The following is a 15333-nucleotide window of genomic DNA, read 5'->3' as shown; positions in this document are numbered from 1 at the left end:
TCACATATACCTCTCTCTCTCTCTCTCATCTTCTCCCCTACCTCTACTCGCCAACCATTCACCATATGCCTTCTTCTTTTGTTCCACAGCTCGTTTCACCTCATCATTCCACCATGCTGTCCCTTGCACACCCTTGCATCTCCTCCTCACTCCACAAACCGCCTCACACGCTGCGCCTATCTCTTCCGTGAATATCTTACATACGTCTTCCACCCCTTCCATCTGCTCTAGCTCATACCTTCCCAATCTTTCTTCCACTATGCTCTTATACTCTGTCATTTTCTCACTATCTTGCAATTTCTCCACTCTTCTCACAGGAGCTGCTTCCTCCTGTCTTCCCCTTCGCCTCCTCAACCACTTTCTTTGCATTTTTACCTTGGCCATCACTAAGTGATGGTCCGAGACTCCATTCCCCCACCCTCTCCACACTCTTGCATCCAACACTTGTCTTCTCATTCGCTCATCCACACACACGTAGTCTATCATTGCCTTTCGTTCAACAAGTTCACCATCCATCCTCCTCATTACTCTCCATGTATACCGGTGGATCATCTTATGACGAAAGTAGGTGTTGGCTATTGCCAACCCCTTACAAGCACAGATGTCCACCAAAGCACTACCATTCCCATCTACTTCAGCTGGCACACCCCACTGACCAACCACTCCATCCACTCGTACATTCCCAACTTTGCCATTCATGTCTCCAATCAACAGCACTCTCTCGCTCCTCTCAAACTTGTCCATACATGCTTCTACTCTCGCCCAAAACTCATCTTTCACTCTTGCCACTCGATCCTCTGTTGGAGCATACACACATACAATCGCCCATGCTTGTATACCTACTTTCATCCTCACCCATACAATCCTTGCACCCACTGTTCCATACTCTCTTATATTCTCCTTCCACTTCTTGCTTATCATCAGACATACTCCTCTCTTGCCCTCTCATTCTCACTGACTCCCGCACATATACCTACACCATATTCCCATTCTCTCACCCTTTCACCTTCCATTTAGTTTCAGTCAATCCACATATATCCACTTTTGCATCCTCAAGCACCTGAACAATCTCTCTGTCTTTCACTTCATCATTCACTCCTCTCACATTCCATGTTCCCACCCTAAGAATGTCCTTTGTCCGTTCCTTAGTCGTCAACGTATGGTCCGTCCGGGTCCGAGGCGCTTTATTCGCTTTTTAGTTAGTTCTTTTACGGGTGGGACACTAACCCACCACCAACCCTTTTAGTCGCCTCGTACGACAAGCAGGGATACTGGGAGATTATTCTTGAAACCCACTACCCCCACTCTTCCTTCCTTCCTTCCTCATTTCCTTCCTTCTTTCCATTCTTCCTTCCCTCTCTTCCTTCCTTCATTCGTCTGTCTGATATGCTTCCATCTCCTCTGTCTATCTGTCTGTCTGTCACCATGTCTGTCTCTGTCTATATGTCTGTTTGTCTGTCAGCCTGTGTCAGTCAGTCCAGATACTGTCTGTCTGTCTGTCTCTGCCTCTGTCTGTCTGTCTGTCTGTCTCTTTGTCTGTCTCTGTCTCTGTCTCTGTCTGTCTGTCTGTCTGTCTGTCCGTCTCTCTCTCTCTCTCTCTCTCATCAGTGCCACCACGGCTGAAGGCGTGTGCACTGTTTGTGGTAAAGTCAACGGACATACCAGGCACGGTTCAGGGAAAAGTCTACGGAAAACGCGACCCACTTTTCACTGAGGGGGTTGTCGAGGTTGGGGGTGGGCCGTGTTTGGGGATGTTTTTTTAGTGTATTAGGTGTATGTTTGGAGTGTATCTGAGTTGTGTTTGGGGCGGGTGTTTGGGGTGTGTATGGAGGTATCTGGGATGTAAAAAGTATACACCCAAAGAACACCTCAAATACACCCAAGATACCCCAAACACACCCAAAATACACCCCCCAAACACTCAAAAATAAACCCCAAACACACCCCCCAAAGAAAACCCCCCACACACCCCAAACAGAACCCACACACACAACCCCCCCAGAGGACACCCAAAGCAGAACCCAAACAACCTCAAAACACACCCCAAACACACGGCAAACAGAACCCACACAACCACAAACACATCCCACACAGAACTCAAACACACCCCAAGCCCAAAAACACTCCAAACAGAACCCACACAACCCCCAAAAACACACCCGAAATGCAACCTCTAGACACACCCGAAACACACCCCAGATACACTCCATGCACACCCAGGCACACACCCCCAAACTGCACACCCTGATACATTCCATACACACCCCAAACACACACCCCAAACACAGTAACCTCAGACACACTCCATACACACCTCAAACACACTTCCCAAATACAACCCAGATACACTCCATACATACACCACTAATCCCCCCCCCTCCCGAAAAAAAGCCCCATAGGCTCCTCCTCCCCCCACTCCGAGTCTGACACATGCCTCAGAGTAAAATTTCGGAAGTGAAACCTGGGTTGCTTTATCCGTAGACTTTTCCCCTGAACTGTGGCTTCTGTATTTTTTTTTTTTTTAATGAATGGAGGAAGGAAAACAAAGGAAAAAAAAATAAGTCCATGTGCCTGGGTGGGTGTGGGTGTGGGTTTAGTGTGTGTGTGTGTGTGTGTGTACAATTTTATCAGTGTGACGTGTGCGTGTGTCGTCTTGTGTGTATATTTGAAGTACATGTGTAGTTAAGTGTAAACAGTCTTATCAGTATGACGTGTGTGTGTGTGTGTGTGTATGGGACGTTCATGTATAGGTGAGTATGTGCCTGTGTTTGACGAATACGTGTAGGTGTCTACACGTGTATATGTATGTGTATGCGTCGTGATGTGTGCGTGTGTATATATATATATATATATATATATATATATAAATTTATATAAATATATAAATATATATATATATATATATATATTGTTACGGTGGCGCCAGCCCAGGGCTATTACAAAAAAGACAACAAGTCAGCCTTAGATGATCGGCCTCCACTGCGTTGCAAAAATAACGCAGACCCCGGCACTTGACACTCCGCAAACTAGAGAAAAACTGAGCAACGGAAAAGTACTTACTTAAGAACGCAACACTCTGTACTTTGATAATAAAACGGAACAGCCTTTCACCTATAGATCCCCAGCCTACTATCGTCACTACCGGGAGTAATACCGCCCGAGACAGTATACAGGAACACCTCCTCCACTTACTTCCGGTGGTGACGACTTTCTACTTAACTCGTGTCCAAGGGGAACGCAGTTAACGGCTCACGATAGTTCTCACTAGCCTTGTGCAAGTAGATGGGATTAACTGTGTAGGGGTTAGGGGTGTGTGTGTATGTACGTGTGTTGGGGAACGTTAATTAAAGCAGCTTAGAGACCACGGGTGAGCCTCAGACTGGCCTCCAAAGACAACAAAGGTCACAAAAAAACAAATAAAAATAACTACTTCCCTCAGTCAGCAACAAAAGAATAAAAATAAACTTAAATGAAAACGCCAGCTCGGCATAAAAATGACTGGGGAGAGAGAGAGTGTGCACACACGCACGATACGGAAGTTAGCTGGGAAGAGACTGCACAAAGGCTGGCTCGTGTGCAGCCAAGCGCCAACGCATGAATCAAATTAATTAAAAAGAACTTATATTCGTGCCCCTCTCTCTACAATGAATTGATACTTCTAATGCAAGCAAAACATTAAATATACTGGTAGCTCACATAAGACAATCAAAATAGTCAAATGCATACTCAGCATGGTATGAAATAAAATTGCCCTCAGTGGCAGGAACGAAAGAAACAAAGAACTTGTAACACTCGCTAATTTAAACTCCGCGAATGACACGGATATATACTGCATAATCCCCTAGCCCAGCTGTAACGGCTGCACCCGTGGGAAAGGACAGGCCGACAGCGTAACACGCCCTTCCCCAAGGGAAAATTTTGAGCCGTGGATCAAAATTTTCGAATCAAGACCCTGACCCCTCCCTGGATAAACAATCAGCAATTACGTTATCAGTCCCTTTAATATGCCTAACTTCTAAATTGTACTCTTGCAAAAGCAAACTCCAGCGGGTCAAACACTGGTTCTTAAATTTAAACTTGTTCAAAAACTGCAGGGGATGATGGTCTGAATAAATCTTGATCACAGGGCCAAAAGGGGGCAGGTAGACAGCAAAGTGTTGCAGGGCCAGGATAATCGCTAATAACTCCTGCTCTATGACGGAATAGTTCTTCTGGGCTCTATTAAACTTTTTGAGAAGTATGATATGGGATGTTCAACTGGCCTCATCAGAGGCTGCATCAACACTGCTCCTACCCCTACTCGGCTAGCATCAACTGCCAGCACCAAAAGATTTGTCAAAATCTGGTGAACGCAATATAGGGTGGTGGCACAGCAGAGACTTAACAGTAGTAAAAGCTTGCTCACACTCAGCTGTCCACTGCCACTTCTTATCCTTGTGCAATAAGTCAGTAAGAGGGGCAAGAAGCACTGTGGAGTAATTCCCAATAAATCTTCGGTAATAGCCGATCATGCTCAAAAATCGCTGGAGGGCACGGTGACACTGGGGTGCTGCAAGTTGGAAATGGCATCCACCTTAGCCCGAGGTGGAGCCACTTGCCCATGTCCTACAACAAATCCAAGGTACTGGACCTTAGCACGTACGAACTCGCACTTGTCCAAGTTGACTACTAAGCCAGCTTCCTCCAACCGCTTAATGAGCATTTCCACATGATCAAGGTGCTCCTCCCACTTGGTGTCATACACAATGACATCATCGATGTAAACGACACAATTAGGCATGCCATCCACCACTTTATCCATAAGCCTCTGGAAAGTGGCTGGAGCATTTCTTCAGTTCATAAGGCATCACCTGGCACTGATATACTGAACCACTGACAACAAAGCTAGCCACTTGTTTAGCGTTCGCGTCAGCTGAAGGGACCTGCCAGTATCCTTTACTAAGTCAAGTTTGGTGATATAAGTGGCATTTCCCACCTTGTCCACGGAGTCATCGACCCGAGGTAAGGGATAAGCATCGGTCTTAGACAGTGAGTTAACCTTCCGGAAGTCCACACACAACCTAACCCTTCCCATCTGGCTTCGGCTGCAAGGTAACTGGTGAACTCCACCTCACTGAAACTCCTCTTTGATCAATCCATGGTCCAACATATACTTGATCTCATTATCCCGAGAGCTTTCTGTCTGATAGGTTGATGCTGGTAGAGGAGCTGATTTTACAGGCTTACTATCCCCAACGTCAATGTCATGAGTAGCCCAAGTTGTCAATCCCGGTGAATCTCCAAAAACTTTCGGATGTTTCCATAATCTGTTGCACAGCTCTTCTCGCTTTACTGGATCAAGGTGTCGCAATTTCTCCACCAGAGCTGCATAACCATTGCCCTCCCACATAGGTCAGCTGGTAACATCTCACCATGACTAAGCACTTCCTCCTGCTCCTCCAACTCACTACCAACCACCAAAACTACAGGGAGCGCTCTTATCCCTGGTTCCCTCAACGTCCACTCCAAAGTCACCTTCCAGGGACTGTGGCTGTAACCCTGGTCCACTACTCACATTACCGGCACCAACAGCTCCCTTCACAGCACGTTCCTTTGATGCCACGTCCTCCCTTTTCCCCGTCCTTCACATCCCAGGTGAGAGACATCAGCAGTCATCCCAATAATGAGAATCAACTGGGCGTAGTATGGCTTCAACATATTAATGTGGCACAACTGAGTACTCTTCCGCCTATCTGGGGTAACAATTAGATAGTCAAGTTCCCCAACTCTCTTCTTCACAATATAAGGACCACTGAATCTAGCCGCCAGAGGTTTTCCTTGCATGGGCAGCAGTGCCAAAACTTCATCTCCTTGCTTAAACTCACGACCTCTGACCTTCTTATCGTAATGAGCCTTCATTTTCGCTTGAGCCCCGATTAGATGGTCACGGGCAAGCTCTAAAGTTTTTTTTTTTTTTTTTTTTTTTTTTTTTTTTTATGCGAGGAAGAAGGAACCAAAGGCTATGAGCTCCGCAGTAACAGTTCCCTCCAAGAGAAAACCAAGAAGCCACAATAGAGAGCCAAATTCAAAGATCCGATCATTTTGAGATGCCTGGACACACTGCGTTTGGAAAGACTGGAGATCATAAGGCAGGAGGAAAATACAGACAGAGGGAGACAGTTCCAGAGCTGACCTGTTGCATGAATGAAAGACTGGGAGTAACGGTTAACTCTTGCATTAGAGAGTTGGACAGAAAAGGGATGAGGAGTTTGTTGCCAGACGTGGTGCTACGCGCCCGTCGTAGAGGTGGAGGAATGCAAGCAGACAGTTCAGAGGAGCAGTGACCATTAAAAAGTAGCGATAGAAAAGAGATAAAGATGCAACAGTGCTGCGAAGAGACAGAGGTTGAAGGGAGTCAGTAAGGAGTGAGGAGAGTTAATGAGACGAAAAGCCTTTGACTCCACCCTATTGAGAAGAGCTGTATGTGGGGAGCCTCCCCACACATGAGAGTTGTACTCCACACAGGGCGGATAAAACCCCCTGTATAGAGTCAACAATTGTGCAGGTAAGTAAAGAAAGAGCGGAGTCGGCTTAGCACACTCCAATCTCTTGGAAGCAGATTTTACAAGAGATGTAATATGATCTTTCCAAGATAAGTCCCGAGTAAATGAAACCCCAAGCATGTTCAAGGATGATGCAGGATTAATCTGAATATTATTAAACATTAGTGGGTATACCTGTGGAAGATTTTTGTCGGGTTGGATAGGTGTAAGAACTGAGTCTTAGAAGCATTAAAGACAACCATAGTTATTTTTACCCCAGTCAGAGATATGAGCCAAGTCGAGACATTAGGTGTGCCATAGCCTCATCCCTTTGTTTCTTGAAGTAACTGTTGAGATGGGCGTTGCGGGAACCGAATGGAAAGGTGAAGAGGTGGAGTCAATCAGCGTATGAGTGGATAGGGTTAGATGTACAGCTTAGAAGATCATTGATGAATAAAAGGAAGAGAGTTGGTGATAGGACCAGAGCCCTGAGGAACACCACTGTTGATAGATCTAGGAGAAGAACGATGGCCGTCTACGACAGCAGCTATAGAACGACCCAGAAAGTGAAGAGGAAGCTAGCGATGAAGGTACAGATAGAAGGATAGAAACCAGTAGGAGGGCGGTTTGGAAATTAAAGATTTATGCTAGACTCGATCGAAAGCCTTTGAGATGTCAGAAGTGCAATGGCAGAAAGCTTTCGCCAAAGTCCCGAAAGGAGGATGACCAGGAGTCTGAAAGGTAGGTGAGAAAGATCAACCAGTGGGAGGCGTCCCCTGACGGAACCTATACTGACGATCGGAAAAGAAGGTTGTGATATGAATGATTCCTTAAAATTTTTTGTTTATTGAGAATTGACTCGAAAACTTTTGAAATACAGGACGTTAAAGCAATTGGACGATAGTTGGAGGGTTGGGAGTGGGTCACCCTTCCTTTGGGACTGGCTGAATGAGAGCAAACTTCCCAGCAAGAAGGAAAAGGTACAAGTTGACAGACAAAAGGCGAAATAGTTTGCCTAGGCAGGGGTGTAAGCACAGAAGCACAAAGTTTCTTGAGAACAACAGGAGGGACCCCATCAGGCCCATATGCCTTGTTAGTAGCTGGAAGCCAGTGATAGCAGAAAATACATCAACTGAAGAAATTTTAATGTCAGCCATGAGGAAGTCAGAGGGGGGAAGTGATGGAGGAACATTTACCGGAATCGTCTTAGGTGGAATTGGAGGAGAAAGTCTGTGCGAAGAGATCTGCTTGTATCAGTAGAAGAAATAGCTACAGAACCATCAGAGTGATGAGAAAAGAGGAGGGAAGGATGATGAGGTAAAAGTTGTTAGAAAGATTTTTGGCAAGGTGCCACAAGGAGCGGGAAGAATTCCTGGAATTGGGAGAGTTGAGGGAGCATTTAGTATGGATGAAATTATTTTTAGTAGAGCGAGAAGAACAGACTTAGCACATGATTCCGGGCACAAGCTTATCAAGATGATGTGATTCAGGGGTGGGTTGGCTCCTGCACCTTTTGTGAGGCCCTCTCCTTGTTGCGGACAGCATGTAGAACAAGTGTGCAATAAACCAAGGCTTTCTTGCGTTAGTCAAAGGATATGAGAAAGGAATGTATGCTTCCATGCCTGAGAGAATAACCTCCAATGTGTCATAAGGCACACTCCAGATGGCTCACAGCCATGGAAGCAATAATCATTCCAGGAAAATCAAAGAAGTACTGCCTGAGGGCCTCCCAGTCCGCTGCTCCAAAATGCCACAGCAGTGACGACGTTTCCCTGAAGGGTCCATGCTAGGCCGTACCGGAGTGATAGGACAGGTTAAGGTAATAAGGTTGTGTTCAACGGAGGAGCGTCTTGCAACGGAGAGAAAAGATTAACAGGAGTAAGCGGAAGGGATTAGTTGTGAGGAAGAGGTCAGAGTATGTTGGAGCTCTCTCCAAGGCGCTCAGGGATACGGGTAGGGTGCTGTACAAGCTGCTCTAGGTCATTAAGTGATAGAAAAGATGTTGGCTTGTTCACTCAGGTGGATCCGTGAAAGGAGAGGAAAGCCAAAGGTGGTGGTGAACATTGGAAATCCTCCCTAGAATGGAGATTTCAGAGAGAAGGGAGAAATGGATAGAATGTGTGTTCCATCGTGGAAGTAAGATAGTCGAAGAATTTTTTATAGTCAGTAGAATTAGGGGATAAGTAAAACTAAGCACAGATATATTTAGTCAGAGTAGATGACAGGAAAGCCGAAGCCAGAGTGTAGAGAATTCAGAAGAATCATAGTTCAGGAACACGAGAGGAAGATAAGTTGTTGCGTATATATACACAACAGCCACCTTTGGCTTTGAAATGAGTATAGAGAAAGTAGGAGGATACAGAAAAGGGTTGGCTGTCAGTTGCCTCAGACAGCTGAGTCTCCGTTAGAAAAAGAAGGTGAGGTTTAGAGGAGGAGAGGTGGTGCTCAACAGAGCGAAAGGTAGAGGAAAGGCTGCGAATGTTGCAGAAATGATGAAGCAAAAGAGAGTCAGACAGTGGTTCCAGGCACCTCGAGTCATCACCGGGAGAGGGGCGGATGGATGATGGGATATTGAAAATCTGGTATACATAGATGATACTGATTTGCTAACTAATAGTGAGTTGAATCTTTGTAATCTCCTAAAGAGCTTTGAAAATGTTTGTGAGTGGTTAGGTCTGCATATAAAATAGTAGGTAAGACAAGAGCAAAGCTTACCTAGAAAAAGTGTGTGATTGACAGTGGGAACTGACAGTGAACTGAGAGGGACTTGAACTGCTAGAGTTACATTCATTGGCAGAGTGCGAGAAAATAGGACAAGAAATAAAAATTTGCCGTAGAGTGATCCAACATAGCCTAGAGTAGAGGTATGGCTGTTGTATGTATGGCCTCCATAACAGTGATTTGATGTATAAGTGCATGTGCTGTAATTTTTTTTTTTTTTTTGTCCTCTCAGTAATGTATGTGTGTGAGACTTTAGAATGGTGTGACTATAAAGTATTTAGAACACTATAAAGGAGATTGAAATGAAGTCTGAGTAGAATATGTTAAACAGAAAGTCATGAACCTACTGTAATTTATGGACTAAGGAAGTCTGTTAAAGGGTAGAAGAGTGTTCACAGGAGAGTGACTATCAATAAGATGGTGGAATTTTTTTGTGAAGTATCTATAAGTGAGTTTGATGGTAGGAGCTCTGTGAGCATGGATGGCCAAGAGAGTTGAATGACTGTGGCAAAGAGTGGGATGGCATTTGAGGATGATAATGAATTATTAGAAAACAGAACCTAATGGATGGAAATGGTCTTTGCCATGGGCAGTCTGAGTATGTTATGATAATGATCGTTTGGTCACTGAGATAGAGTTAAGGAGTTTGAAGACTACACTGATGAGTGAATGGATGTGTGTACTACATCCATTAGACATTCTGCTGACAGTTCTTGTTTTTTCCCTTCTTGTTCTTCTTTCTGGATCCTTCCCATTTCAAAATTTAGTGGACAATATGTGTAGGTTAGTAGATATTTAACGCCCGCCTTTAGCAAGGCGGAACAATAATGTTTTTTGCCCACGTCTGTGTGTCTGTCGATATGTGTGTGTGTGTGTGTGTGTGTGTGTGTGTGTGTGTGTGTGTTTGTATGTATATAAGCATGTATGTGTATGTGTATGTGTGTGTGTGTGTGTGTGTGTGTGTGTTTGTATGTATATAAGCATGTATGTGTATGTGTGTGTGTGTGTGTGTGTGTGTTTTTATGTGTCCGACTTTGGGCATAGGCTTCACAGCCTGCTATCAAGGCCCAGCAGTCCTCCTACATACCATACACCTCTACATGTCACCACTTCGGCGCTAACACCCACCGTCCATATTGAATACATGCTAGGTTGCTATCCATACACTGGGACTGTGTTGTATTGGTATTAGCGTATTTTTACGACATGTCGGCGGGTCTTCTGGTAGATCAGTAAAGCCTGATTTAATGAAATTCAAATCCTTAAACTGTTCCCTGCCCCAGCCGGGATTCGAACCTGGGTCCGTTAGGACTGCAAGCCACCTCTCTACCGATTGAGCCACCGCGTTTGTATGTATATAAGCATGTATGTGTGTGTGTGTGTGTGTGTGTGTGTGTGTGTGTGTGTATCTGTTATCATTGTCTGTGTATCTGTTACCATTATATCTCATGAATGGCTTGAGCTATCAACATGAAACCTTGAGTATATAAAGATTTTGCCAAAATCTTGGACGATTTCGAAAATGGGCACTCGAGGTCAAGGTCAAGGTCATCAAAATGGCTGCCAAAAGTCAACTACTTTTTACTGCTTGCCTTTAGCAGCATTATCTCTCATGAACGGCTTGAGTTATCAACTTGAAACCATCAGGGTATCATGATATGACCAAAATCTTGGACGAGTTCGACAATGGGAACTCGGGGCCAAGGTCAAGGTCAAGGTCACCAAAATGGGAGGCAGTGGCTCAATCGGTAGAGCTGTGGCCTGCATTCCTAGCGGGCCCAGGTTAAAATCCCCGTTGGGGACAGGGAACAGTTTAAGGATTTGAATTTCATTAAATCAGGCTTTACTGATCTACCAGAAGACCCGCCGACATGTAAAAATTCCCCCGCTACGAGTAATACCGATACACCAGTCCTGTTTGAGATAGCCCTAGCATGTATTCAATATGGACGGTGGGTGTTAGCGCCGAAGTGGTGACATGTAGAGGTGTATGGTATGTAGGAGGACTACTGGGCCTTGGGAGCAGGCTGTGAAGCCAATGCCCAGAGTCGGCCCAAACAAAAAAAAAAAAAAAGTTTTAATTTGGATTGGCTTTTGTGAAACGCGGTGACTGGATTCCGTAGAGTTTTGTGGATTTTCTTTGCCTTTGGTATGTAACTGAGCCAACACCATGTTCTGGTGGGCGTTTAGCATTCGGTGGCTGCATGCTTTTCTTTCATTATATAATGTTGGTATCTGTTTTTTCCAACGTTCACAGGTCGGAGAGGTGAAAGGAGAGAGACGGAGGAGAGTGGGCCACAGAATTAGCCTAGAGTGACAGAGGTTCTGAGGATGAGTGGGTTCAGACACTTACAAGCTCTATTCCTGCTACACCTTGCAGGTGAGTCACAGTGGAATGTGAAATTTGAGGAAAATGATTTTACTTCTCAGATTTTGCATCCTCTGATAAGGTTATGAGAAGCTGCAAGAGAAAACAATAACAAATAAAAAGAGGAGAGATATGTAAGAGACATTGTACTAGATGTTACAGAAGGGACCGCTGGCATGTGTAAGTAGCTAAGCCTGTGAGATAAGGCATGAAAGATGTGTTAATGACTGTGTAGTTCATTCTTTTGGGTGCTGGGGTTGAGGCCAGTAGTTCTTCCAAAATTATACTCTCTCGACATTAGGTCGGAAACAATTTGGATGATGATGAGGAGGAAGATGAGGAAGAAGAAGAATAGGAGGAAATTCTTATACATTGTTTCGGTATCTACAGTAGATAAAGTCTAAGCAGGTGGTGATAATGTTTAGAAGAGATTAAGTTCTTTGAAAATGAAGACATTAGTATTGGATAGTGGCGACTTAAAAAAATAATAAAGAAACCAGAAAACTTAACCGACCACTGGAAGTGATTGAGATGCATAGTTGACGACAGTAGACTGTATTGTAGTTGGATATGGATGATTCGTAGTACATCTTCCTCAGTGATAGGGAAGCACATGTGCCCTATGTTCCTCCACGGAGCTTTATTCCCTGTGGATAAACTTTCCCTCACGAAAAGTGTGAACATCGGAGGTAAGGTTGCGAGAGGGAAACCAAAAAAGACCTGGGAAGAGGTCATAGTGTGTGACCTCAGGGATAAGGGACTGAATGGGGTGGCTGCCAGAGATCGAGTAGCGTGGAGGGCCGCCATTAGGTAACCAAGGCCTATGGATGTTGGAGCCTTTATAAACGAAACGAACTGAAACAAACCTACATTTCCCATGGATTTACTTCTCCCATTGACCCTTTTTTTTCTTTACCCCATGGACTTATTTTGCCCGTGGAATATTTCCCCAACAACATGTTTGAAACTGTCTTCCCACACTGACCTATATTTGCCCTACGGATCTACTTGAATTATCCCTTAAATGACCGATGTTCCCCATGGACCCAGTTTGACCGTAGACTCATATTTCCTCACTGACATCTTGTCCACGGACGTATATTCAGCATGAACCTGGTTTCTCCCGATGTGGACACACCCAATCCCATCATGGACCAACTTTTTCATTGTCCTCATTTTGTATATATATATATATATATATATATATATATATATATATATATATATATATATATATATATATATATATATATATATATATATATATTTTACTCAGTGAACCTGTGTTTCCACTTGGGCCCCATATCCCATTGGATGTAACCCCATGGACCTATTTTCGTACAAGATCTCTTCTATTCCTGGACCTATTTATCTCAAAGATATCTTTTTCAGTAGGTCTGTTTTCCCACATCAACCCAACCACCCACGTGCTCAACCCTCCTGACCACTCCACCTCCATCCACCTACACACTTTGCCCACTCCTCCCACTTACCCTACACACTATGCACAGTCCATCAAATTCATTTGCCACACCCATGCAGCAACTTCACCCGCCCGCCCGCCTCACTTACCTCACCTGTCCATCTCTCCTAAGCACTATCTCTGTCCACTCAGCCACCCACGCATCTCCCTACCAACCTACTCAGCCCGCCACCAAGCCTGGACCATCACATAGCGACTTGCAACTTTCCAAACACATGCATGCTCAGACAAAGACACAGCTGCTATTATAGCAGCTGTAGATGAAGCGACTTCTAGTTTGGAAACCCTGAAATCAAGGTCATTTAAATGAAACCTTTGGACTTTTGGACACGTTGCAGAAATTGATAAAATAAACATAAACTTGCATGTTTTTAATACGAAAAAGGTATGAAAATTAAAGTACAAATCTTTCTAACCTTATACATTCACTGGACTCAGAGTTTCTAAGTATAGAATATTTCAGAAAGTACTGACAGCAAACTTGAAACTGGATGTCCTCTGAGGCCAAAAGCCCCGAGGTAAACATGCATTTTATTGATTCAGTTATGAAAATTAAAGGACAACTTTTTCTGGGCTTATAAATACACTGGACCCAACATTTCTCAGTACGGAATATTCCAGAAAGTACTGGCGGCAAACTGAACGTCCTCTGGAGCCAGAAGACTAGGAGGTTTACCTATCTACGGACCTATGGGGTATTTCAGGAGACAACATTTGAAACGGTCAATGTGTTTGAACCTGCGGATGATATTCTAGGCAAAAGGAAGAGAATTCTGCAGTCTTACATGTCTGATATTAATGAACATTTTGGAATGGTCAGTCCTATTTCAGAATATGCGCATTATCAGGAGAGGAGATTTGAACCCTCATGCCAAAGGATGGCAGGTCACACACTGGGCATATTTTCGTGCTCACTTTGATGCTTTGGGGACCTTTTAAACGGATTTTATTACTCCATCGTTAGCTTTCCAGCACTGTGTGAAGATCTACTACAGCATTGTTTAGAAAATAACCAAACTTTGATGCTCAGTCTGGATATTCAGCTTCGTGGCAGATTTTGAGAAACGCCACTTAAGGAACTTACTCTTCATAAGCTTTCCAGTAATGGACATTTGTCTACTGTAGCTTTAATAGCAACAGAGATATCACTCGTTTTGTAGTCGCTGTGGCATTTTTGGCATTGTTGAGTATTGTGGGAGTGAATTTACTGAACGACTCTTAACACCACGAGCTTTCCATCTTTGTGTATAAATGTGCTATTTCCAAAACAACAGTTTTGATGTTATTTAGTGCTCAGCTTGGCTCTTTTGGGCTGTTTTTGAGCAATGTGCAGACAACATTTGAGGTGTCATTCAAGCAACACCAATTATTTTTCGTCAGATTCCCAACGATAGTTGTACGTCCACTTAAGCTTTAATACTTTCTGATATGATTTCATGCAGTGCATGGTGTAATAATCGACAACCCATTACGTATTTAAGCGTGTTCTCGCTCACTTCGCTTGCTCGAACAGACGGTCTATTTGAGGTTTTCTGTGGACCGGACCTTTTCCTTGGAGGGAAAATGATAGCAAGAATTAACCCTTCTCCATACTGGCGAAATATGAAAGAGAACGTAGTGTCTTGTAATAGCGATTCATGTCAAAGTCAGGGTATAGATTTGTATTTTTTGTGTTGGAGAGTTTATTGTTCTGTCATCAGTAGAGAGAATTTGCGAATGTATGCAGACATATATCCCAGCATCCCCTTTAACTTGTGGCTTGCAGCTTACCATACTGTACATGAGAAAACTGCGGGTGGGCTGTAGCTTTGCTCATATTAACGGGATTTTTAAAACACACTTCGAAGTTTCTTAGGAACAAGAAGGTAGACCAAGAAAGGTAGAAACAGTAACTACTGTGAACTTATAAATTTTGTGATCATTTACCATGGAGTGAACATGCGAAGAATGCTCACACCTGTCAAGAAAAACTGGTTCTCGATGCGAATATCTAATGTCAGGCCTACAGTGGCTAAAGGAGGGAATGATGAAAATAAATTATGGAAAAAAAAGCACGCTGTAGTCAGGTTATGGCTTATTGGGCTAACTGGCAGCTCATTCAGCCTTTGACAGAAGTGAGTATCGCTCTTATATTTAACGTATTCTGCCAACTGGGAAATTTCTCACCAAAAGAACTTAACTTCGGTGAGGTGAGCACTATGTTTCATGGGTGGATATGCCTTACAGTTACCAAATGATGT

The 15333-nt window shown here is 44.0% G+C and overlaps 1 protein-coding gene across 1 annotated transcript in view; it reads left to right on the top strand.

The window, feature by feature from the left end:
• The first annotated feature begins 11573 nt into the window (after window positions 1–11573).
• LOC145411239 (zwei Ig domain protein zig-8-like) overlaps window positions 11574–15333 on the top strand; it is a 76910-nt gene continuing 73150 nt past the window's right edge. Inside the window, exon 1 of the mRNA XM_080281306.1 lies at window positions 11574–11622. Within this exon, the coding sequence (XP_080137432.1) occupies window positions 11574–11622 (49 nt within the window). The remainder of the gene's footprint in view (window positions 11623–15333) is intronic.

The sequence above is a fragment of the Coenobita brevimanus genome, chromosome 88, assembly GCF_032717465.1.
Source record: "Coenobita brevimanus isolate Jiangsu-jjx chromosome 88, ASM3271746v2, whole genome shotgun sequence".
NCBI classification, from domain to species: domain Eukaryota; kingdom Metazoa; phylum Arthropoda; class Malacostraca; order Decapoda; family Coenobitidae; genus Coenobita; species Coenobita brevimanus.
The sequence above is the reverse complement of the archived record's forward strand: the minus strand, read 5'-3'. Positions and strand labels throughout refer to the sequence as shown.